The following is a 26084-nucleotide window of genomic DNA, read 5'->3' as shown; positions in this document are numbered from 1 at the left end:
GTACTACTATTATGGTTATCCATATACGATAATAACGGTATTACTAAATGTCGGGAATATTTAACACTTCAGGGAAATAAATAAATACATTTAATTAAAAAATGGGATAGTCACTATTCATTTCCTTTACATCCATTACGGGGGCTTTTATTTTGTTAACTGACCGGGTGTGCTGCTTCGCTTCGCCTAGCTTGACCACTACTGGCTTCCGTGATGTCATAGAAGTCAAATCGTTTAACGTAGCGGAAATTAGACTGAAACAAAAAGCAGAGTAGAGAGTAAGAGGCTCATAAACTTACTTACACCGTCCACATGAATTAAAAGAGACTCGTTGTCGCATAGTTTTACCTTAATTTCGCCGCAAATTAAGTCGAGTGAAGTCAAGTGCAACACTAGCTTACAACTGAAACCGCACACAACGGTAGGATGGCTGTCTGCTCATCACTCACTTCATTAACTCTTAAATTATTTATACTGAATTATCTGACGTTTATGTATTCATACATTATATTATGGTTGATGAAGTAAACGCGGTCAACGCAGCGACGCTCTTTTTTCCTCCTACTGTACACACGGATTAACCACACACACACTCACTCACACACACGCACATCACGTTAACCGTCCTTTGGAGGAGGCTGTTTGTAAAGTACGTCACATTTTAATTTACAAGGCGTAGTAGACAAACACACACCAGAGTGTGCTCACCTTCTCCCTGCGCGCAAAACTTCAACTGTGTCTCAACGCATTTCCATTCTTTTAAAAATTACTTCCTCCTCTTCAGACTTCACTTCACAGTCCGCAGTTTCGCACACTTCGCCGGACTCGAACTGCCAGAGAACTCAACCAATCAGCGTCCAGCTCATTTGTATGCTTGGCCAATAGGAGCGACTGCCTCTCCGAACAATGGTCGTCCAATCAGAAACGCTAGAGCAGACTGTATTAGCCAATCTCAATTCTGATTGTTTCTGAAAGTCCTCACGAGAACAAACTAATATAACATAATAATCTGATATACTGAATTTACCATAGTATACCAGCAACTGTATCATATTATCACTGCTTTTTATAATAGTATATATTACAATATTATTGTACTTGTCATACTACTAAATCACTATATTAGCATTTCTTTGTCATCGTTTCCTATATCTGTCTACATAATTAGAATTTTTTTTTATCAATTTATTGCTGTTACTTTTTTTATTCTGCTCAATCAATCAGTGTTTATTTATATAGCACATCTGCAATGTACTCACAATGCTTCGCATACAAAAGAAAGAATAAAAAACACTAAATAAATTAAATGATAAAATAAATTACTACAGATATTTTAACTCAAAACCTTTGTAATGTTTATCATATGCACTTCATTATCATCTCATACTAACAACCTTGCAAGTAAATCAGTGTAATATTTCCAAAAATGCACACCCACCTTAGATGTGGATGTAGTTACCAGATTGCAACCACGAGGTGGCGCCAAAGCAGTGTGCAAAAAATGATAATGGTGGAATTCATATCATTTGGACAATAGACGGTTTTCATGGCAGACATTTTGGCATGTCAGAGCAAATAATAGCAACCAAGTCCGGGTCATCAGTATTTGTTTTCACTGGTCAAAATATCTCACCTCAAGGAAGAATATTTTTTAAATATGGCAAACACAAAGAACATGTCAGTTTCACATGTTTTTATTAAAGTTGCATAAAAGTGTAACAAAATTGGGCAAAAACAAGACCTGTTGTTGATATTGCTACATTTGTTTGTTGGTTTGATCTAATCATTGTCCAAAAAAACCAAAAGAAAACACCACCACTCCTTCAATCCCCACAGTTTAGCTCTTGTATTTAGCCTCAATGATAATTATAAGTATATATATCTTTTTTTTTTTTTGCAATTTTCCACAACAGTAAAAAAAACAGACTTCTCAATAACAGTCTAAGAAGGTACAATCCAAACCTGGATTTAGAAATTAAAATCCATTCAGATTTTAGACGGTGATTCGATTTGGAACACAAAACCAAACAACACCAACGTTAATCTGAATGGATTTTTGTTTAAACGTCATGTTAATCCAAGGCATGTCATCAAGAAGTGTCATGATCACAATAAAAGACCTGTATTCAATGTAACGGCAAAGAACATTGGTTCATCTAAACAAAAATCACTGTATCAAGGCCTAAGTACTAAACACACACTTCTAAAAAAAAACAAAAAAAAGAAACAGAATCTCATTTTGTTTTTCAAAAAGGAGACAGAAACGGAGCGAGAGAAGATCTCGGATTCTCCACGCTTGGCATTTCTGCTCAGTAACACGGCGCCTTAGCAGTTTGCGTTACCTTTTTTCTTTTCTTTTTTTTTTAATAAAAATGAATGTCTCCCGTTTATTTGGTTTGTGTAACATAAATAATACCTAAGGCAACATCTGTTTCTTAAAGAAGAAAATGAAGAAGAATAGAAAGGGAGGGCGAACAGAGGGATGAAGATAGAGGAGCGAGTGGATGCCAGGGAGAAATGACAGAGCAGCAAGAAGAAAATGGGCCACAGTGTGTGTGTGTGTGTGTGTGTGTGTGCGTGCGCTGAGAGATAAAGACGAAGAGATCGGAGGGCTGCTGTCACCGCAGGTGTCGTCGGCAAATGGTCACAGCAAATGTTGCTGCTCCTCCTATTGGCCGATGGGCTTTGGCCTTCGATCTGATTGGCTTAGAATCTGAAACAGATGGCTTATTCTGGGAGATGATTGGCAGCTGCAAAACGGAAAATCTCCTCTTTTCTCTCTGCACTTGTGTGTGAGTGTGTGCATCTGTGTAAGAGGCAACTGTGTTTGTGAATGTGGTTCCTCTGCCCCAAGGGTGGTCTCTGTGTGTGTGTGTGAGAGAGAGTGAGAGAAAGAGAGCAGAAGAAGAAAGAAAAATGGAGGAAAAAGAGAGCGGCGAATTCATTTAGACACATTCAAATTCAAAAGAGCGGCCTCCATCCTTCATATTCACATCTCGTTGGTGGCTGGACTGATGTAAAAAGGCATTTTCAGAGTTCCCACATCTACACAACATGTGACCGCGGCGGACTGAATGTCCGCCAAACTCAAAACAATGTGGAGGACTCTATGATTTCGTAGAAAAAAGGGAAACACTGTGAGAAAGAGTCCGAGCAGGGGAGGGGATGTAAAAAAAAAAAAAAGACAAAAGAAAGAAAAAAAACAAGGCAGCTTTGTTCCAGGTCCTCTGTTGAACTGTCAGTGTGTGCATGTGTGTGTGTGTGTGTATGTGTATTTTTTAAAAAACAAACAAAAAAAAACCCCCAGGAACCAGTCCTACACTAAAATTCAAAGTTTTCATACAGAACAGCAGAATATACAGGCCTAAAAAACAACCCCACACACGTAGCATTTAGCAACACACAGACCTTGTACGTAGGGTGTGTGTGTGCAGGCTGGACAGCAGGGGCTTCTACAAAGCCTCTCTTAGGACAGCACTACGTATTGGAGAAAAGAAAAACCTTTTCTTTTCTTCTTTTTTTTTTGCAAGAATTTGAATTCAAGTTAAGCACAGCCAACCCAAAATAACCTACTTCTAACTCTAAAAGGAAGATGTGTTTTTAAAGTCTAAAATTGGTTTTGGATAATATGACCACCACCACAGCCAACCAGTGACTTTCTTTGAGCTTCAAGGATCAAATTAGCCTCTTTGCTGGACTAAAAATACACCATACAATACTCCTTGTGGTCAGAGGTTCAGATTTCCTCCCACAATTACATAGTGCAGCTTGTTTTTCCAACAGATTCTTCGTTTCAATGCACCACTGTAGCAAATGCCTTTGATTAAGGTGAAGATATCTGCTCACTGACCCCCCAACAGTTAGCCTGATTCACATAAAGACTAAATTCAAGTGAGTATTCCCCCCGTGCCCTCAAAATGAAGAGGGAAATGGCAGAAGGAGGACGTTTGGGAGCTGGATCAGATACAGTTTCCCTCACAGATAACATAAAAGGGGAATATAAGCAGTGATAGGCTGCTGTTCCCTCCATCATCGTTCACCCATCCACTCTTTTCTTGGCTACTCTGATTCATCCTACTCCCAGTAATTATGGGATTCGTCTCATCGCAGCTCCCCTCCTCTTCCTCCTCAGACAGATGGAGGATGGAGAGTAGCGCAGCGGAGGGTGGAAAGAAGGAAGAGCTGGACGAGAGGAGAGGAGTGAAGCCAAATAAAGGATGGAGGAAGGAAGGAAGGAAGGAGAGTGCCTGGTTTTAAGAAGTGCCATTGAAACTCTTAATCACTTATTAATTCTTTATGCTTTCTGATAGAGAGTTATTCAATGACCTAGAGGGGTAGTTAAAAAAAACAACTAAATGGAAGTGATTTATGGGACTGGATCCAGGCAACTTGAGAAAAAGGAGGGATGAAGAGAGGAAAAAAGGAAGGTACTGAAACAGAAGACAAAAAGAAAGGGGAGCGATGGAAGAGATGAGCGGTGAGGGCGGGAGGATGTAGGGAGGAGGCAGAGCAGGAGGAGGGATGCCATCATTTCTTCTGAGGCGTGGAGAGCTTCTGCATCCCTCGGATCTTGTCCAGCAGCTCGGAGACGAAGTCCTACGGAGGGACGGGAGGGACAAAAAGCAGGAGGTGTGAGGGGGAGAAACCCAAAAAAAAAAAAGAAGAATCCAGTGTAATGATGAATGAACATTTTTTTATACTACCTCAGTAGGTTTAAAACAGTCAACCAGCAAGTCCTGTGAAACAAATAGAGACAGGACGTCATTAGTACACTTTTCATTTGGTATTTTCAAATATCAACATTTTATTCAATAACTTATAGCGCTATATAGTAAAAAAATCCCTGCCAGTTTGACCTGCAGGGGGTCAAAGGCCCGAAGAAGAGGGAGTTTACGGCGGGATAATGTATTGAATGAATTCCATTCAATACATAGACTTTATGCACTCTGTTCTCACTGTTGTGAAAATCTGGCACTTTTCACTTCAGTTAGACAGATATCGTGACATATCGATACAGGATTGTCTTGCAATACTGTGATTATCACGGAATAGCTGTATCGTGATATTATTGGTATCGTGGACCATGTAACGTATCGCGGGGTACAATGTGATTCCCACCCGAATGCGACTTTTTGCCCATCCAGACCAAAACAAAGCCTCAGTGTTTTCAAACTTATTCTACACAGCTCAATGTGGAGCTGTGTAGAATAAGTGGTAATGTGGTAATGTGGACAGCAACATTTATACGCTTTTTTTAAATGAAAACAGTAATGAGCTGATGTGTTGAGTGACGTGGAAACAACCGTAGCCTTTGTTCCTGCCCACACGAGAGTCTCCACACAGTGTGTCCTACCTTGACCCTGGCTGCTCGTTCAACATCACTGGGCATATCCAGCAGCTCGTCCACGTCTATCTCCAGTTCTGGGATGGCCTCCTCCTGTAACATGAGAACAAAATGTGTTGGTTTTTTCCTGAGTAACAGAAAGCGACAGCTCTCTGTAAGAAGACAAATCCTCTCATTCTTAGATTTCAATGTTTAACCGATAAGGTCGTCTGAAAATAATACATTCTGGTGAACACTAGAGGGCAGTGTCCCACCATCACACCACACGTGTTGCTGTACCTGACAGAGAAAAGAGCAAGGACAAAGAGGAACAGACAAACCTCCTGTTATTTTTCCACGAACGAGGGGTATTAATTAAGGACGACTTGAAAATGAGAGTCATTTTAAATGCTTAAGTTATTTGGCTATTGAATAAATGACTGTAAACACAGAAATTTGGCTTCATTCAACGGTTTATACTCCTACAAATTCAGGTGGCAGTGGAAACATGGCGGAGTGAAGCAAGGCCCTAAGGGACATTCAGAAGGCTTCCTGAGGCTATAACGATTATTTTACACCTAATATACACTTATACAAACGCAATTTCTGCCTATACGTCCTCCTTAATGTTACACACGGGAACTTTGACACCGCTTTCATCCTTGTAGGGAAAGAGCAGGCAATATTAGTGGGTCAAACAAAACCTAACACCTGAACAATGATTAAAATGACTACAACAGAGTCACAGTCAATGTGTGGATCACAGTACAAGTGTATTTTTTGCTTCTTTGTGAACTGCTGACAGTCACACACTGATGTCTTAAGTGAAAACACGCTGCTGTTAATCTGCTGCTCTGCTGAGCTCACGGAGCATTTCCAGAGCTGTCATCGCTACAGTCAAGGAAAAAACTAAACCAAACACTTTTAATTCAAGCCACTGACGCCCGCGTTCAGAATCAGCCATTTATTACACTGACACTGAACCACTCTGTTTATCTGCCCTTCCTCTTATCATCACATCCTCTCTTTTCAGTCAATCAATTATTTTTCCTGATTTATCTGTGGTTCTATAAGAAGAGGTTTAATAGTCTCCCTCGTGTTCTCCATTTCTCCATCTGTCCCACTCTCACACACACACACACACACACACACACACACACACAAGCTCAGTGTGTGCTATCAAAGCAATTCACCACTGTAGACGACTCACACACACACACACACACACTTGTACAAACACTCATTTACCCCTCTTTTGCTGCTCGACTGTTACCCTATATTCATGTCATTCTCTAGGAATCTCTCGCTCACTCTTGTCCTCCCCCTTGGTTAGAGTTGCCCACACCAGCTGTCTCTGCACCTGCCCAACTGCCCCCTACTCCAGTACACACACACACAGCATGCTGTGAGAACACATTTGTGTTTCATATTAACCACATAGTAGTCACACATCATACACATAATACGTCTGTGTGTGTGTGTGTGTGTGTCCATGTCTTAAATAGGCTGTGTGGACCTATCTTTGTGAGGACATTTTCATCCTTGTTTCTAAAAGGCCGAGCCAGGGACAGGAGTTCCAAACTAGTAAATTGCACATCAGATGCTCTTTACAGTATGTCCACTATGTCTCACTGCATTGTCCCTGTTACATAAAGATTCACTGAACTGTATTGTGAGGACATTTTTGGCTGGTCCACGCATCTTGAACAGGCTTTTTGAGGATTAAGACCTGGTTTTAGGGTTTAGGGTTGGACATTTTAGTTGTGATGATTAAGGCTTTAGGGTTAGGGTAAAGCGTCTAGGGAATGCATTATGTCTATGGGTGTCCACACAAAGAATGAAACATCTGCATGTGTGTGTTTTTAAGGATTTCAATCCGAGCAGGAATGACTGTCTGTGTGTAAGAGATAGAGACTAGAGGTGACAGACAGACTTACTGTCAGCAGAGTGCACACACACACACACACACATACACACACACTGTACGCAGTAACATTGGCAAAAATGTTCTAAAAATACACACACACACTGGAAGCAGCCAAAGAGACACACAAGTTACCCAAGTTACAAGACACAAATATGAACATACACTGAACACAATTTGCTTACACACACACACAGACACACACACAGACACACACACACTGATCTGTAGAACTATGTGCCACTTCAGTAAGAACGAAAAATTAAAGTTAGATAAAAAGAACAAACGAACAAACAAAAGAAAGAAACTGATGTAGTACACGCTGTTTACTGTACAGACAATAGTGATGAGTGTGATACGTTTAAAAGTGAAACTTTAAAAGGATTTGAGAGTTGCATCTTTGAGGGGGGGAAGGGAAACGCCACAGGGAAGGAAGGTACGAGACTATGAAGCACTTTGAGAGGAGGGAGCAGCTGAGTGAAGTGAAGCAGCCCCCGAAGAGCGAGTGTGAGAGGAGGGGAGTGAGCGAGGGATGTTGAAAAACACCGGAAGACAGGCTTCAGAGGAGACACAAAGAAAGCAGGGAATCACATGGGAGGGTTTCCAAAACAAGGAGGACTCACTCTAGACTGGAGTCTGGAGGCTTTTTTTTTTTTTTACTTTTGGCCAGACTAAAAAGATGGCTGCAGTGAAGTTACTGGCTTACACTGCATGTGTGTAAACACCGCGGTGTGGAACAATTGACAGTGATCTCATCTGGAGGAAAAAGATTTGCTTAAGTGGAAATCTTCCTGGCAGCCATTCAAAGGGCATCTGCATGCTTGTTAAGGTGTTTAACACATGAGACTATAGGAGGGCTGGACCTCTCATCTGCTGTTAACAAAGTGTTGTCTTCAACAATAGTGTGATTTCACAGTAGTGGTGTACAACAGGGCTGACATCTGGGGCCGCTATCACAAAGTGAGATCAGAGGGTTATCCAGCTAACTTAGGGCTTAATTCTGGATTTTTAGAATCACAATAACCTGTGTAGAGACGGTTAACAGAATCACATTGAGGGAGCATTGGCTAAATTTGGGTAAATTATTAGTAGGACTTTGAAATACACTGGTAGTTGAGTGAATGGTAATTATAACTGCATACATGTTTTATTTTATATGCTACTCAGAATAATTTTAGCCAACTTTTTGTAAATGGTAAATTGAAAAATTTGAAAAGAAAAAGCATTTCAATAACAGATTTATTGACCACAGGAGGAAACCCTAATGAAATGATGAAAAACTGGTGGATTATTGATGAATTAGTCAATTTTATTTACACAGTATTTCAAAAAGCCCACGAGACAAATCAGTGCACACTTCTCAAACGCCTTAATTACACAACTTTTAGTGTGAGGCTTTACTTTTTCTTTCACCTAACTGTTTATCACATAATAAAACATCTAGATTAATTAAAGCCACAGTCAACTTAGCCTTAGCCTTAACATACTACAACAATGTTAGGCTAATTAAACTAGATTTCTTAAAATTTCAAACTCTGAAGTGATAACTTCCTGCCAATTCTAAAGGTTTGAACTAATGATCCAAATAAAACCTGCGAAACAGACCACAGTTGACTATGAATGCCACAGATAATAATGCACATTATTTTCCCTTTTGCTTAGTGTTACACGTTACTATACAGACGGGTGATGTGTGTTTTTCTGTGTCTTTTGCTTTGACGACAAATATCCTTGTAACGTTTTTAGCACAGCGCGAAATACCCGAGTCAGTGACATCGACATCATGTGGTAAACAAACTGATGCTAGACCATGATAGTAAACCAGCTTATAGGCTAATTGTACTGAGGTCTTTAAATTTAATTACACCCCTCCTGGTGAACTCAGTAAAATATGATTCAGAATACACCACCGCCACACTGTCTGTCTGGAGGCCACATGCAGAACAGAGCACAACTAGATGTGTGACAGTGTGTGTGTGTGTGTGTGTGTAGGCGTGGACAGATCAAATGGCAGATACAACTCCCTCACCGGAAAAAACATAAGCTGAACACACACACACACACACACACATGCACAAGTAGGTCAGTGCCCTTGTATTACAACAGACAGACAAATCATTGCTACTGTAAGTATGTGTGGAAAAAGGGAACTGATGATAAGAAAAAGAAGATAAAGTAAAGAGGGAGGGTTTTCTTTGAAGTAGAGTCAAAGAATTCACGTTCTAAGGATCAAATCATGCGTCAACAGTTTTTAGTTTTGACCTGACTTGATTTTACTGTGGTTTAACAGACATGATATTTCAATAATGTACCAACAACACAGAGCTGAGGCCCAAATACTGACATTTGCAAGCTATACGGAGTGAAGGTTGAACTGTTATATCAACCACTGACTGTATTAAACATGTACACATAATGTATGTTTGTTGTCTTCTAGTTTGAAAAGTGTTTTTTCCCCAAAACAATGCAGTTTGAATGGAACTCAATGGAAAACAACAGGGCTGACATCTGGGGCCTCTATCACAAAGTGAGATTAGAGGGTCATCCATTTTTAATTATAACACCAGTGAACATTTTTCTGAGGAGTGTAAATCGCCAGTTTAAGGTCATCGTCAATACAACATGATGTCACTTTTATAAATTCTGTTAAATCACCACTCATACACGAGTGGAGACCAGTGTGATTGACAGGTGCCGTCTGCGAACCTTCAGGTTCGTGACACCAGTCAAAACGGGAATCTCGAGGCTTCACAGCGGGGGTTCATTCTACAACTGGAAGACTGCATCCATTTTAATATACAGTCCAAGATACCAACGTGATGACAGCAATGGAAATAAAACCCCATATTAAAATGGAGTAATGGGTAGAAGCCAATTTCATCACAGTGGGAAGCTTGTGTGTAAGTAGGTCACAGAGGACCTGCAAGGATTACACAGCATGGAATCTGGTGATGATAACACACAATATTACATCCTCCTATGAAGTGTAGAAGAACGTATTCAAAATGTAAAGATTAACGATTGGGGTTTCCTTTCCTTCCACACTAAATATAGTGAGACTTCAAGATGGCTGCCTGTTCTAGCTACCAAGACAAGAACAATGTTTTGGCTACAGACAGAGAGAAAAGGGAGCAGGAAGAAGGAAGCTGGAGACAAAAGGGAAGCGACGGCTGCTGCAGACAGGAAGGAGGAAGAAGTAGGAAAAGTGAGCCACGTGGCAGCTAACAATGTCGCCATTCACTCCAGTTTCCTTCTGTGTGTGTTTGTTTTGACTCGCCTGGCAAAGTAAAAATGTATTTATCCATTTAACCAGACCTTCTACTCCATTTACTGGTTTTATGTGGTGCAGAAACATGGGGAATACAGATGACGAGAGAGAGAAAATGAAAGTTTAGAGCTGCGGCGATTATCCGATCCGATTATGAATCGCTCACTACATTAATCAGCAACTACTTCGATCATAGATTAATTGGTTTGAGTGCTTTTCTAAAATGTGAGTATTTTCCGGTTTCTTTGCTCCGTGTAAAAAAAAGAAATCATTAAACCTGAATCATTATAGTTTGTGAACAAAAGAAGAGATTTGAGAACGACATAATTTCCAGGTTTGGTAAACACAGATCAACATTTTTTAACATTCTCTGATATTTTACGGACCAAGCAAGTACTCGCCAGATTAATCAATTATGAAAAAAACAAGTTACACACTGAGTGAGGGTGTATGAGCACAGGTGTTGCTCAGATGGTTTTGAGAACACACGGAACCAGTCTTCTTTTTTTATTTATCACACCAAAGAAGCATGGGTGCTCAAATCAAGGTTATGCCAGCTGGTTAGGAGTTCTGGGAGTCCAGTGTTTTCAGCCAAAACAGCTGATTATCTGCCTCTGTGCACTGTGAGTAAACCACTGTCTTATATTAAAAAAGCCCAAAGGTAATGAATCATTCTTGTCAGTACATAAAACACCACTATTGAATTAGTTGAATTTGTGAAAAAGGATTATTGGTGCAATAACAGATGAATGTGAGGCCGTGTAGAGATGGAGGGGGGAGAAACCAAGTGGCTCGTTGCCAGTGGGAAATACATGGCTGACAGAATCTAATATCTTGATGAAATATTTGGATGAAGACCAGTTCTGACAACAAAGGAGCTTAATGATCAATACAGTCATGTTTAAACCTGCAGTGTGGAGCATCTGTCTGTCTTTCCCATGATTACTTAGAATAATACACAATTAGCTCCCATTAATATGGAAACACCTCAGCTTTCACTGTAATCCTTGTAATAAGCCATCCGTTTATGTACCTACAAAACCATATTCTGAAGATTTACGGTGCGATTTCTTTAAAGGTAATTGGATCTGACAAGACACAGCTGTTCTTTTTGCATATAATTAATCATGTGTGCATCAATAAAATTTCAGCAAATGAAAGTTGAGCAACGCCACGCGTAGAACTGAAATGCAGAAACTAAATATAGGCGCATTTTATGTAATTAATAGCTGCAAGAATTTCCTGTGCATGGTTGCTGACATAACAGTATGTGGCTCACTGCCTCGTTCTAAAATAAGGGCTTTGTTTTCCACATCGAAGTGAACACACTCTATGTTGAAATGTCTCAACATGATCTGACTGATCAGATAATGTGCTCCAACTGTCATCTGATCATACACACACACACACACACACACAGGGAGTGATCCAGGCAGGGACATAGTGGAAAAATACTGGGCTTGAACCCGCTTCCTGTCATGCTCCCCCTCTGTCTCTTCATCTTTACATCTCCTCTGATGCCCTTCCTCTCTGACTGCATGTGCTGCCCCCGTATAAATCATCCTCAGCTCATCCGTAACAGGTCAGTACAGGGAGTTCAGACCACCTTGCTGTGGGCACGATTCCACTTATATCCGACTAAATGTGGGCGCTGATATGAGTGTTGGGAGAGGAACAGCAGGGTCAACAGCAGTGCAGAGATTAGAGATGTATTGTGTCAGTAATGCTTGCTGCTTTTATCTCCCTCAATCTCACACACGCATGCGGGCATTTCAAGGACTTCACTGGTTTTTCAACATCAAGTTACACCAAGAAGAAAACAGCTAAATAATCTATTGTTTTCTTAAGCTCTGAAAGGGGTTAAAACACTAGCTTGTGCTGCTACTTCCCGTCATGTCACGTGACATTGGGAGATAACAGGGGAGAAAGGGGGGGTGGGAGAATATCTTCAGGAAGTTGCACAATGAGTGTGTTTGTGTTTTTAGAGTCAACAGAAAAAAAAGCTTTAAAGAGGAGGACAGGGTCGACAGAGGTAGTAATGCTGGTGTGGATACAGTATATCATCCTGTACAATTAATTTAAGTAGTGACTGGCTGCTGCAATAAAAGACTGAGACTGGCCTCTCACACAACCATGGACCATAAACCACAGCAATCAATAATCAATACAGTACAATACACTTAGACAAGTCTGAAAGAACGCACACACTAACATTGTACACGTGAGTGTGTGTGTGTGTGTGTACTTTGTACTTTTATCTTTGCGCGGTCCAAAAACGTACAAATCTTTGTAGGGACATTTTGTCTCGGCCCCACAACTTTAAAGGGTTTTTGTCATGACATTGCACTTTGAGTGTGTGTAGTTGATCTTCATCTCTCTGGCCATGTCCAATCAACTGGATGAACATCCTCACAGGAACGAATACTAGGTCCTTTTTCCCCCAATCAGATGAAAACACAGAAGGTGTTGCATTGTAATAATTTCTTTGTAATGCTCCTCTTGTTGATATACTCTCTAAATATTAAAAGTGTAGTGTAAAAGTTAAAGGAATACTTTACCGATTTGCATTTAGCGTTGTATTACTAGAATAGTTTTGAAAAATTGTGCTTCCTAACCTCGGTTACCCCTGAGTTGAGAAATATCTTCCTTTTTTTTTTCTTTGTTACGTGCCCACCAGTGACACTTGGTCCTGTTAGCGTAACTGTAAGCAAAGATGGCGGACACTGTTTACATTCTGGGAATGAGGTCCCGTCCCCCTACGAGTGGGTCTAAACAGTGCAGAATTACCGTTGCAGTTTCAAGCCTCGGACCAAGGCTTGGACCAAGTGTCACTGGTGGGCACGTATCAAAAAAAAGAACGAAGATATTTCTCTACTCAGGGGAAACTGAGGTTGGGAAGCACAATTTTTCAAAAATACTACCCTATTCTAGTAATACAAAGCTAAACGCAAATCGGTGAAGTATTCCTTTAAATATAATGAAAAATGAGATTCAAACCATTGTCAAACAATATCACACAAGGCTCATCAAGCCCATCAAAACACCATGATACATATCTCGCTGACACAACACACACCCCTCCCATCAAGTAAAGGTATTTACCATTCCAGACTGTACCATACTGTACCATGATGGAAGCCAGGCTATAGTAATGCTAGACAGAGCTTGTTTTCAGATGATGGATGCAGCTAACAAATACACACCATTACTGCTCATGAAGACCAAACTGAAGTAGAATAACATCCACAACAATGCAAATACACACTGTTTAAACACTGTTTTTTCTATTTAAAAGAAAACCTCTTCAAACACGTACCCCTGACTTAGTACCTCATCCATCTGTTTTGACTCTGTGGCCCTGTCAACCTTCCTCTTATCTTACTAGAGATAAAATGCAAATGGCTGTGTCATGTAAAGTAAAAAAGCAAGAGCTTCCAGAGTGATGTGGGCAGACTGTTGTGTGGTGTGGTGCGCCAGTGCTGTGTGGGCTGCTTCACACTTATTATTGCAGGAGAAAGCCAAATCAAACAGGCTCCAAGTACAAAGCACCAGTCTTCATATGGTGCCAGGAAACATTCATTACTATAATTAGAATGAAGGCACAGTAGTTGTGGGTCTCACAGTGAATGTGGTGTCCATAGCATAGGCACAGTAGTGCAGATTATTAATAAAGGCGGGAGCTGACAGAACACCTGGAGCTGCCTTTCACAGTCTGCACCACTGTCTCAAGGGAAACTAAAGGCTTTTCACACCAAAACGAGTCAGTAGAACCCAGGTGAAGCTGCTGAAAACATCATTTCCATTGCCAGTGGGTGTTCTGGCCTGTGGGCTTTCTTTTTAAAACACCTGCACCACAGATGCATGAAGTGTGACGTCACAAACTATTTAAGATCCTTTCTCAACTGATTATTCAATTGATCTAATCCCACAGTGTAAAAAAAAGATCTGAAAAAAATTATGCAAGGATTTGCATCCCTGCCAAAAATGAAGCAGACAAAGGAGAAGAAGAAATGAGCTTGTTCACCGGGGTCTTAAATTCCCTCTAGACTGCCACATGGTAAAGCTTTAGCACCAATCAGAAAATAGCATGATCTCACTCACACACACACACACTTTGGAATTAAAACACTGAACGTTACCCAACCTTGACCCATCAAAGCTGCCCGTAGTCATAGCTGATCTTTGTATACGGTTGACTGACTCGCACATCAGCTTGTTTGGCCTGACTCAACGGTTCAGTGCTTTCTGTGTGTTGACTGGACATGTCTGTGCCACGGACTCTCCAGAGGGACACAACCCGCTCTGAGAAGACTTGTACTGGCAACAGTGTGATGCCCCCAGGGCCGTCTCATGTTTGCCAACTACTACATGAAGGCAACAGTTTGCCACTGCTGCTGTCCACTTTCAATCTCTCTCTCTCTCTCTCTCTCCATTCACCTGTCACGCAGCCCTCACGGAAAAGATCTGCAACATATTGATAAAAAATGTATTAAATATAATTGGAAATGCATGGGTTAATCCAGCAAAAAACAAAGTAGATGCTCCACAGATAATATCAATAAAAGTGCACTTCTATATATATGTGTGTGTGTGTGTTGTTGTCTTGGAATAAAGTTGCCAGGGGCGTTTTCAACAAATAGATTTTTCCTTCCTCTCCTCCGATCAATCGGCAAGTTTCATGGGAGCAAACAAACAACAACAGAGAGCACAGACACAGAGTAAGGGAACCCCTGTCATACAGTAGAATGTAATGATAATACAAGGGTATTGATTCGATATATTATGATGTACTGTGATACCGAGTCTGTCGTAAAAAATGCAGTACTCAAGTGAATCACTCCAACACACACACACATATATGTATATACTGTATGTCTTTAGTGTCTATATCTGTACAGAGTTCCCAGTTGAGTTTTTTTGTCTTTTTTTTTTAATTATTGTTGATATCTGTATTTTCTCACTATTTTTTTATGTGCACCGCACCTTGACTTTAATGCATTCCCTCCATTAATCTGAACCCTACCATAAAACTGAGTCTTGACCCACAAAAGGCCCACTGAATTTGTGAGGACCTGCTAAAATGTCATCACAATGAACCCTGCATGTTAGAGTCATTGCCACTAAATTGCCCTGAAAGAAGAGATTACGTACAGATTAAAGTAAGAACGCATTAAAGCAAGCAGATTACGGCAGATTATCATTGTGTGACTCCTAGCGACATTCATTTGTTCTTTTGCCATGTCACTCACTCAGTGACTAATTCCTTTGCTGAAGTGGTTTTGAGCACAAGTGCTGTGGTCATTTCCTTCAGCTGTGATCCACAGGAACGTTGGTGTCTTTATGTGCAGCTGTTTCTCATTCATTCTGCCATGATTTCAATGAAAGGGAAAGTTGGTGACATATTGCGTAATCAAACAAACTGCTGCTTTGGATCGTTTCCATGTTCCGTCGTCTCCAGGATAATAATAAAAAACATCACACACACAGAAATTTAAAACATAAACTTAAGTGACATATTTTCTCCATATGATTATTTTACATTCATTTTCACAAAACATTGTTAACGGATCAAATATCTGGTAAATGTGTCACTGTCCTCAGCAGCATGAATAACACACTGAAGTTTACATATGGAAGTTGGACTATTTGGACTTGTTTAATCTTTACTGAGCTCGGGACATAGTTTCACTAACGGAGTAAAACAGACCAGTCCCAGCAAGACCATCCTTTTATTGAGCCTGTTTTCACTTTGTATAACAGCAGGATCAAACCGTTGTGAGGGTTTTTAAAGTGAATTATAGACATGTAAAATGTTAGAAACACTTAATTTCAAACATTTTGATCCATTTCTATTATTATAATTATTATAATAACTTCAGACTTGAATAAATGTGTATATGTGTTTGTTTGTACCTCTTTAGGACCCTTTCATGCCACAGTCATTAACCTTGTCAGGACCAGTAGTCCTCATGGAGACCACAACAGAATGAGGAGCAGGCTTTGATGAAACCTCATTTCTGAGGAACTGATTAAGTTTGGGGCTAAGATTTGAATAGAATGGAACTCAGTGTCCTGTGAAGATAGCTGTGTGTGTGTGTGTGTGTGTGTGTCCCTGATGAATCAGCAACCCATAATCAGTCCTGTCAGACACGTTGTCCAAATATAGTCAGTTGGTCCTTCTTCCTGGAAAACCACACATGCATCATTTATGTTTCATTAAATTTAATATTTAAAAATAATTGTGTTTTCCACTCATGGCACATTACCGATGCAGACTTATTTCAGTTCTTGTGGATTCAAATTTTTCTTTGATGAGCACTATCCGTCTTTCATCCATCCCTTTCTTTACAGCACAACAATCCTGCCACATGATGCCCTGCACGTCACGATGCCACAAAAACTCAAGTTAGGCCCGACACTGGGGTGACATCATGGAGGACATGAAGCCAACCTCTTGACTGTCTGTCTGTCTGTCAGAGAGGGACATCAGGTCAGAAAAGTCTGTCCCTGTATTGTAACCCGACCTGACTGTAAATCTGTGACCACCTGCTGAAAGCTACAACTGCTAAATATTCAAAATCACACGCCAAGTCGTCCATCGATTTATCCAGAGGGAAATCACAGCGCATATCTGACAAATAAACCGGTGTCTGCACTTGATGCGCCTCCTGGGACCAAAAGTCACTCCTGAGTGGGTCTCTGTTACCTCACTCAGCATCACTTACAAACTTCACGGTGATAATGACTCTTTTCCAATAACAACTGTCATCGAAGCTGATGAATGGCTTTGTTTCTTTCATACATTTTTAATTTGTTTGGTAAACGGTCGTCGTCATAAGCTCATATTCATCTCTCACCTGAAAGTACAGTTTAGCAACAACAGCCCGGAGCAACATTTAGTAATAACACCGGCATGTGTAGCAATCTACCTTACTATTATAGTCTGCTGACTTTGAAAAGCCAAACGCAGAAACATATAAACTGTCTTAAAAAGAAAACAACGCTTTGTGTCAGACATTCTGAAACATGGATTACATTTCAGGGTGTGAGAAAACAATATTTTATGGCATGATACTATTGATTATTTGAAGATATATCAGAAACAGTCAGTGCGTTTACATGCATATTAACAGTCAGACAAAAATAACATCATACAAAATAATAACATACCTGGATAATGCGATTCATAGTCTGATTACTCGAGCTTGTATACGCTTAGTCGGACTAGAGTCTAACTCGGTGCTCCAAAATTTCGTCCCCGTTTTTTTGATCCGGAAGTAGAAGGACTGCAGTACTGCTGCCGGAAATCATACAGTGGCGGCGTATTTCTTTCGGACAGCACAGTAACCACAAGAGCCATGCTCCATATGATTTGTATCTCGTACAGCAGCATATAGAACAGAACCACAGCACGAAACGTTTGCCGTTTGTTTTTCTGTGACGTAAAGGTCAACAGGTTCAATGCGCGCTAGCTTACAGAGAGATAAAGCGCCAATGAATCCATTTTCTATTCCGCATGTGTACATGGACTCTGCAAGTTGTCTGATTGCCTGTCTTAGTCGGACTATGGCCTTAGCTCCATGTAATTTTTGTGTTGTATTGAAGCCTCCAACCACTAGTTGGCCCCAGGTTTTTAGCATTTTTCCACTCCTCTCACTCAAAAAAGACAGCCGTATATTGTTTATGCATATATCACTGTTACATTTACTATTGCAGTTTTCTTAAAAGAGACATTTTTGAGTAGGCAAAAATTTAAATACCTCGCTTCGCATTAAGTATCACAATATAATGCATCACCCCTGCATAATATGTATCACAGAGCAAGATACTTGCCAATACACAGCCCCAAGTACATTCAAATCATCAAAGACATGTTTATGGAGCCAATATTAAGCCTATTAGTACATAGAATATTAACACTGCAGGAGTGTATAAATGGATGAACACTCGACAAACAAGCGCTTTGACAAAACCATTCACTTGGCTGACAGCATGAGCTGTTGTGACACAGGGTGGAACGACAAGCTCATCAAGCTCGGCTTGTACTGAAACACAACCCTGATGGGTTTACACTGTGTGAAGGTGTGAGCTATGTGTCAGTATGTACTGTCCAGAGCGTGACGGCTGTCACATGACAGCGATAACGACACACAACAAAGACGCCGAGGTGAACGGCAACAGGAGCAACGCGATGAGCACATGCACGCGTGCTATTAAGAGTTACCCAGAACATTTACAGCCGGCACATGCACATGCAAGAATTACAGACATTATTGAGCAATAATCCCATAATAACCTTTATGCATATCATAAATCAAGTGATATGGGAGCCCCAGACTGCTGCACCTCATCAAGGCCTCATATGTTTCCAGGCTAGGGAAAATCTAGACTGAGACAAGGTCAGTCAAAGGCCAAATCAGGGAAGGACAGACAGAGACATTGCTCCTATTGGTTGTTATAGAAATTAGAAGAGTTGTCAAACTCTTTGGATTTTGGTATACATGTTTACGTATATTTTAAAAGTCAGGTTTTATTCCAACTAACACATTAATGTATTACGCAGAATGTCATTTGTCAATTTCCTTGCATGTCGGTCCTCACTTATCAAGGTCTGAGGTGTCAGAACACAGAGCCTTCATTCCAAAACTTGAGTACTTAAGAATCAAGGGTCCTGCCTACCCACGTTTTAAGAATGCAGATACTCCTGCATTCATACTTCCTTCTGTAATGAAGGAAGTATGAAAACTGATGGTTTTTGGTTTGATGTAATGTTGGTACAAAAAAACCCACAAACCTCACATAAAAAAAAAAAACAGTCACATGTGCAAATTCTGTGTGTGAATCAACAGGTGTGTGTGGGGTGCTTCTGAGGGAAAGTGACATTTCTTCGTCTCAATCCTAACTCACAAACTTCCTGTGACAAGATGCAAAAAGCATTTGCCCGGAATGACTCACATCCCCGTGCTCTTTACCCCCCATCCATCTCTCTTTCTTTCTTAATCCACACCATCTCTTGCTTTTCTTAGCTTCCTGCCGATCTTACTCACACACTGATTAAAAAAAATGCTCGGCCTCCCTGACGTACGCTGCCATCTTTACAACCCTCACATGGTCAGTCAGAAGGTCAAGAGTATAATACACGCTGACTCACCCTCAATCAAACAGGAAGCAGACTGTGTGCTCACCATGCACAACCACATTTAACCTGTTCACACTGTTACTGTGCATGTCTGTGTGTGTGTGTGTGTGCGTGTGTGTGTGTGTGGGGAGGGGGTGTTCACAAAAACACAGTGGGGTCTTTCACTCCCGCTGTGTAACAACCACTCTTTGTAGTCGCCCTCTTACATACCCGGAGTAAAACAGGGTAATGCTGATTGGTATGCAGGCTTTAAAGTGTAACATTAAAGTGTGTGTGTGTGTGTGTGTGTGTGTGTGGTTTTGCACATGTGTGTCTTGTGACAGTGGGAAGTTAGTAAAAGAAACGTAAGCCATCATCAGCACAGCTACGCAATAACAGCTGCTCCTACAGTTAGGCTTCCCACTCACTCACTTATTACAGCCGATGTGACTTCCTCGTAAAACCAAACAAAACTAGGATGCGTGCACATCTGTAACATTTAACGTTTTATCTTGAGACTGAAACCACACAATAATATTTGTAATTTGCAATAATTCACAATATATTGCAAAAACTAATGAATAGGACAATTAAGTTTGTGTTTAACCATAGGCTATATATAGTATATCCTACTTAAACCGCATTTTAATGAGTGCTGTTATGGCGATTACTATGTTTTAATGGTAAATCGACATTAAACATGTCGATTTACATTTTCTCTTTTGTTGTGGACTTTTCCCTATGATGGTTCTTCACGTCAGGTGGTATTCCTGTGGATTATACTCACTGCACTTGCATCAGATTACCATCACACAATCGGAGCGGATGATTGATTTAATTGGCCTTTAAATGTCTGACAACTAATGTGGTGGAAAACTGCTGGTCTGAGACATGTGGAGACGGCCTGAGACATGTGAGCACTGCCTGAGTGATAAGTGCCTTCATGGCGTGACTTTAAACACATGATCAAAAGGTCTTAACAACAACTCCACATGAGAAAAAAACATACATGTGTTCATTTGTTCATTCATTCAGTGGTCAGAGGTGCGTGACGGAGAGCTGCGTGGCAGTTTGAGGAGTTTTCCCTCAGTGTAAGTAACATGCAATAACAGGGGACACATGTTACAAAAACACATTCTCCTTCTCTGACATCCCTGCCCACTACAGCTACATTTTCCTTCTCCTCTTGCCATCCCTTTGAGTTCCCCCCCCCTCCCCTCCTCTTCCCCCGTTAGTTGCATTCCTGCTCACCAATCCTGCCTCTGTTCTCACTCATATTTCCATCTGTGTTTATGTGTGTGTGAGTGAGTGTGTGTGCACATGTGCATGTTTGTGCGTCCCTGTGGCCACGTAGGACACTGGAGTTTGGGGATTGGTCCACCCACTTGCTCCACTGTTAACCATGTAGCTACTGGTCAGCTCCATGTGTAACAGCAAAAGGAGAGATTACACGCCTTGAGTGGCAAATGAAATCTTATCAGCCTGGTTAAGACTTGTGTGAAAATAAATCATTATCCTAAAAGCAGAGCTATGGCCTTGCAGCGCATCACCCCCCTCCTTTTCCCTACGGCGAGCTCAAACTCATTCAGCTCGTACAAAGCCAGTAATGGAGTGGGGGGGGTCACTACAACAACACAGAAAGTGAACATGACTTAAAAGAAACATCCTTAAGGAAACGCTGCCTGATTTCATTACGTGCCACCCAACACTCCCGAGGCCTTACATTAACAGCCACTTTCCTGTTTATATACTTAGATTTACACCGTTTATACTTCAGGGTTTAAGACGTAAACTGTGAGATGGAAAGCAGTGGTAAGGTTTGGAGGCTGTGTTGCATCAGTTGCATCAAGTGTTATTAATATTTTCATTAGACCTGATACAATTCACTTTATGAAATTGATTTTGTTACAATAGATATTCATGAAAAAAACCTCAATCAATGTTCAGGTTTGTTTGGTTTAGCTTCCCTGATGAACCGCAGCACCATCCGTGTTTCTTACACACAGCAAATGTAACACCTTCATGGCTTTTATTAAATTCTGGGTTAAAAACATTTTTTTTGGAAGTGCCGAATGTCACAAGAGGCACACCCCTTTTACCACTTCCTGATTAACCAGCACAGACGTTTAACAAGCCTTGTTGTTGCCATAGAATCACATGAAGAATCGCAACCCCGCTATTAACCATAGCAACTCTGCCTGACGGGCTGAGTAATGGCTGGACGAACATGTCACAAGCTGCTTCCTTGTAGCATGTTTAAATGGTTTATATGAATGGGGAGATAGCTGGTTATGAATTCCCTGCGCTTTATTTAATAGTTGAAATGCACAGCCACAAAAGGAGATAAAGAAAAGAGGAGGGGAGCGACGCAGGGTGGCAAATGCATGACTGGATTATGACGTGTCAGAACAGAAACAGAGAGACATGGGAAGAAAAAGGGAGAAATAAAGCAAGAGACATGCGCCATGTCTTTGTCAGTGAACAGGGTTGTCCCAGTTCCCGCTTCTGCTCCCTGACTGACTAAAAGACGCCTCTCTGGTTACACTGTTTAGCAGCACGTGCTCCACATTTTCCTGCCTAAATGAGCCCAATGTGTCTCCATCAGTGAAGCGACTGTAAATTAATCTCTTTGTTGTCTCTAACAGCCCAGGCAGGGAGGATCCGGACAATGAAGACGGGGAACTACGGTGGACGGACGCCAGAAATAGGTACAAGCTGAGTGAGGAATGTGTGGCCAAAAAAGGGGAAATGATGAATTCACTTCTCATATACAAAAGAATCATCCATTATGAATGTGACATGTTCATAATAAATCATTACGTAAGTGTCAAGTGTCACCGTCTATGGACAGCAGATACAACCACTGAGTGTCCAGTAGTGACATGTGACCCCTGACCTTATACATGAAGTTAAAAAGCACCATCAGTGCATTAAAGTGTGCATGACTGAGTGGATTTCAATCCAAACGAATGAATAAATGAATGTAAAACAAATATCAGATGGTCTTCTATCAATCACTAGAGTCTAGAGGCGACGCAATCAATTAAAAATCAGAGCTTTCTGTCAAAAACCACCTTTAAATGTCTTCTGCTGTATCACACAAGTTCACAGCGGGACACAGTGCTGCAAAGCTTTTCTCCTCAATGCATTTACTTTGCATTTTTTGACTCCACACAGCTTTGATGCATAGCAAACTAGTATTGGCAGACAATCAAAAGCCCAGTCCCTTTAAAATCCTCTGCAGGCCATTCAATCTCCTCTGCTGGCACGTACATGCCTCTTTATTATCCACATCTCATGGGATATCCCACTGAACTGCATAAAAAACTTCAGTGATAGACTAAAAATGACGTTTTCTTACACAACATGACAAGAGTTGAAGTCTTTCCTAAGAGATTCTGTGGCTTGGAATCCTAACATATGGAAACACAGCAACATAGGACAAGAGTGAAGTTGCTCTTCTAACAATGACCTGTCGTTTTTTTAGGTCAAATACAATGGTAACCGAAAGTGTGGTTGCTCTTCAAATGACCTGTCGTTTCTCTGTATTAGCCACAAGAATTCTCCAAACCTGTTAAGTCGTTGTTTTCTCCTCACACTAGGAATAGAATGTGGGTCACTGCCAGCTCAGTGGAGCTGTCATGAGCTTACCAACTACTGACGCCAGTAGCTCCACTACAACTGCTGCCAGGTTATATTATAGCTTATAGCTGTTACTGCTGCTGCTGCTGCTGCACCGCTCTCCAATGTGTCACTATGTGGTTTGATGTGTGACTGTGCAGGGACACAGTCAGGTTAGTTAGTAACTACATCTGGATGATGATGGGTATGCACATGCCATCACCGTCCGCAGCCAAGGTGCAGTCTCATTACAAACTCTGACACATTTTTACTCAACCTGGCCTCAGTCTTTTGTTGTGTGCAAAATAATAATAATGATGATGATAATCATGTTGTGGTGATTTATAATTCTCCAATTTCCACCGAAATGTACTCTTTCAGCGCCCCACTATTATATTAGTAAATCTTAAAAAGGAATAGACTAAAATACTGAAACCTGTGGTTTTCAACTTCCTCATGAGCAGTAATACACAGTGTGTAATTGTGCAATACATACTGTAAACATATACTGTATATATACACACACGCACACACACACATATATATATACAGTATATATATAGAGAGAGAGAGAGAGGGAGAGAGAGAGAGAGGGAAGCTTTGTTATGGTTTGCCAATAATCATATTGAGACATATTTTGTTATTGAACTGCTGCCCAGCCCTACATGAAAACTGAGAATTATATGATTTGTATACAATTTAAAAGATCAAAACAGAGGACTGAAGTTAATGTGTTTTTTCCTGAAGAAAAGACAACACCTGCCCTTTAACAGCAGCTCCACACTCTCTGACGCCAATTGTGTAGTTGTGATTTCCAGTCCAGCGTTAATATTGGATGAGACGAGTTTACAGGTGTGCTTTAAAAACAGCCTCAGCCAATCAGAGCACAGAACAGCGGCTTTCCGTTTGACGATTAGGTTATAAAAGCTGCCTATGCTACATTTAGCCCTCACCTGTGGGTGCTGCAGTGCATTTGAAACCCCGCTCATATAAAAGTGTGCTGTGGCTTTTGTCTTCTTCTTATTCCGCTAATCATAATCACGTTGTTTCCCTTTAATTTTCTGCCTTCATTACCTCATGTGCTCACACATGGCCCACACACACACACACACACTACAGTACAGTAACACACGCTGTAGAAGTAGAAGAAGCGAGGCCAGGCCAAAAAGCAGCGACAAAAGGCCCGTTACTGTGTCTTTGTCAACACTTTGCAGGGAAAGTGCACACAAAGACCTGATAAACTGACTTCACCGCGGAGTCCTATTACTTAACACAGCCGCCGGATCGATAGGTTCGATCGGTTTCGGAGGCCGGTTATTGTCGCGGGGTCTTTACCTCACAGTCGTACAGGTCCGTTAGCTGGTCGATAATCCACTCCTCCAGGTTCAGTCTCTTCCTCAGCTCCTTGCGGTCGTATTTGACCGTAACACGTCCCTGCTTGCGAACCGGCGTCTCCGGTTCGGAAGCATCCGGCGTCTGGAAATAAACCCGGGGTTGAGGGCTCGTCTCCGGGCTCGTTACAGCAGCCATGGTCGCTCGGTTTTTGAGGGGGGTAGAAGGGGGAGGGAGGGAGGGGAGGAAAACCCGGAGGTGTGGAAGTGTTGAAAGAAGGAGAACGAGGCGAGAAAACGCAGCGACTGGAAAAAAACTGAGGGAAAAACCACGACTGGTGTTGGATGTGTGAGTGTAAAAATCCACAGAGGGGGAAGAAGGAGAAGCACCACAGCCTGGACCTCACGCTTTGTTGGTCAGACGGTTCTCAAAAAAACTAGCACAGAACAACACACAAGCCAGCGACAAGTAACGGCCAAACGAAAAGTGCGACCGGCTTATTGTGCTATTTACAGCCGCGTGTAAACTCTGCTTACATAAAAGAGAGGAGGCAGCGGCGGCGGCAGCAGAGTCCACAACGACCTCAACTCTTCAGTCAGTACAAAGAGAAAGCACACCTCTCTCTCTCCCGCTCTCTCTCTCTCTCTCTCGCTCCCTCCCTCTCTCTCTCTCTTACACTCACACACACACACTACAAGTGCGCGCGTGCTCCTACTGGACTCTCGCGACTAGAAGGAAAAATAACTTCTTTTTTCTTTTTTCCACCCTACGTTAAAAACCCTCTGGTGTCCGTTTTCTTCCCCCCACTCCCTGAACTGTAGCTCCCCCAGTATGTAGCCTTCTACTTCCTTCAAGCACCAGATTCACATGACATCATTACAATAAATAAATAAATACATAGACTTGCCAGCCTATTCAAATGGCGGCCCGCGGGCCACATGTGGCCCAAAAGCAACCTCTTTAGTGGCCCAGCCAAGGAAATATTAGACAAACACATTTCACTGAAAAGTTCCCACTGAAGCACTGACCACGCATGCGTCATATGTGACAAATATTTATCTTAATTCAGAGAAACTAATGCACCTTTTTCATTTCATGCACTTTGACTTGCATCTGGTGTTAAATATGACAAACACTTTTATTTTAAGTTTTAAAGAGGGACAACTGTGACAGCTATTACAGTGCACATGTTTTGTCTCTGCTACCTCAGATTCTGTGGTTTTCAGTTATTTTATCACTTTCATGCATTTGCGCTGATTTTTGAATTTTAGTTATCACCAGAAAAGGGGTAGTATTTTTGAGGAAACTACAAAGCCACATGCAAATCAGTGAAATATTACTTTAACACGTTCACACTTCAGTACCGCGACCCTCTGGTGGAGGATAAAGCGGTAGATGATGACTGACTGACACTTCAGTAAATACATTTAATATGCTGCACAGAGTGATGTTCACCCCACTGTCATGTGACAAGGACGTGATGTTGTGTTCCGTTACT

At 41.3% G+C, this 26084-nt stretch overlaps 1 protein-coding gene across 1 annotated transcript; it reads right to left on the bottom strand.

The window, feature by feature from the left end:
- Positions 1–1678: 1678 nt before the first annotated feature.
- ppp1r14bb (protein phosphatase 1, regulatory (inhibitor) subunit 14Bb) lies at positions 1679–25228 on the bottom strand. Its single transcript, XM_044020439.1, has 4 exons — positions 24590–25228; positions 5354–5437; positions 4704–4736; positions 1679–4596 (listed from the first exon to the last, which is right to left on the bottom strand). The coding sequence occupies exons 1-4, from the start codon at positions 24782–24784 to the stop codon at positions 4528–4530; spliced, it is 381 nt and encodes a 126-aa protein (XP_043876374.1). The 5' UTR covers positions 24785–25228; the 3' UTR covers positions 1679–4527.
- Between the last annotated feature and the right edge of the window lie 856 nt (positions 25229–26084).

The sequence above is a fragment of the Solea senegalensis genome, linkage group LG3, assembly GCF_019176455.1.
Source record: "Solea senegalensis isolate Sse05_10M linkage group LG3, IFAPA_SoseM_1, whole genome shotgun sequence".
Taxonomy (NCBI): domain Eukaryota; kingdom Metazoa; phylum Chordata; class Actinopteri; order Pleuronectiformes; family Soleidae; genus Solea; species Solea senegalensis.
This window is presented reverse-complemented; position numbering and strand designations above follow the sequence as displayed.

Bases quoted from the DNA above. Each gene is read 5' to 3' on its own strand.
- ppp1r14bb (XM_044020439.1), bottom strand. From the start codon at position 24,784: ATGGCTGCTGTAACGAGCCCGGAGACGAGCCCTCAACCCCGGGTTTAT. The intron at 5,438-24,589 runs GTAAAGACCCCG...CTCATGTTACAG, and splicing joins CGGACCTGTACGACTGTGAG to GAGGAGGCCATCCCAGAACT. The intron at 4,737-5,353 runs GTAGGACACACT...TTTGTTTCACAG, and splicing joins AACGAGCAGCCAGGGTCAAG to GACTTGCTGGTTGACTGTTT.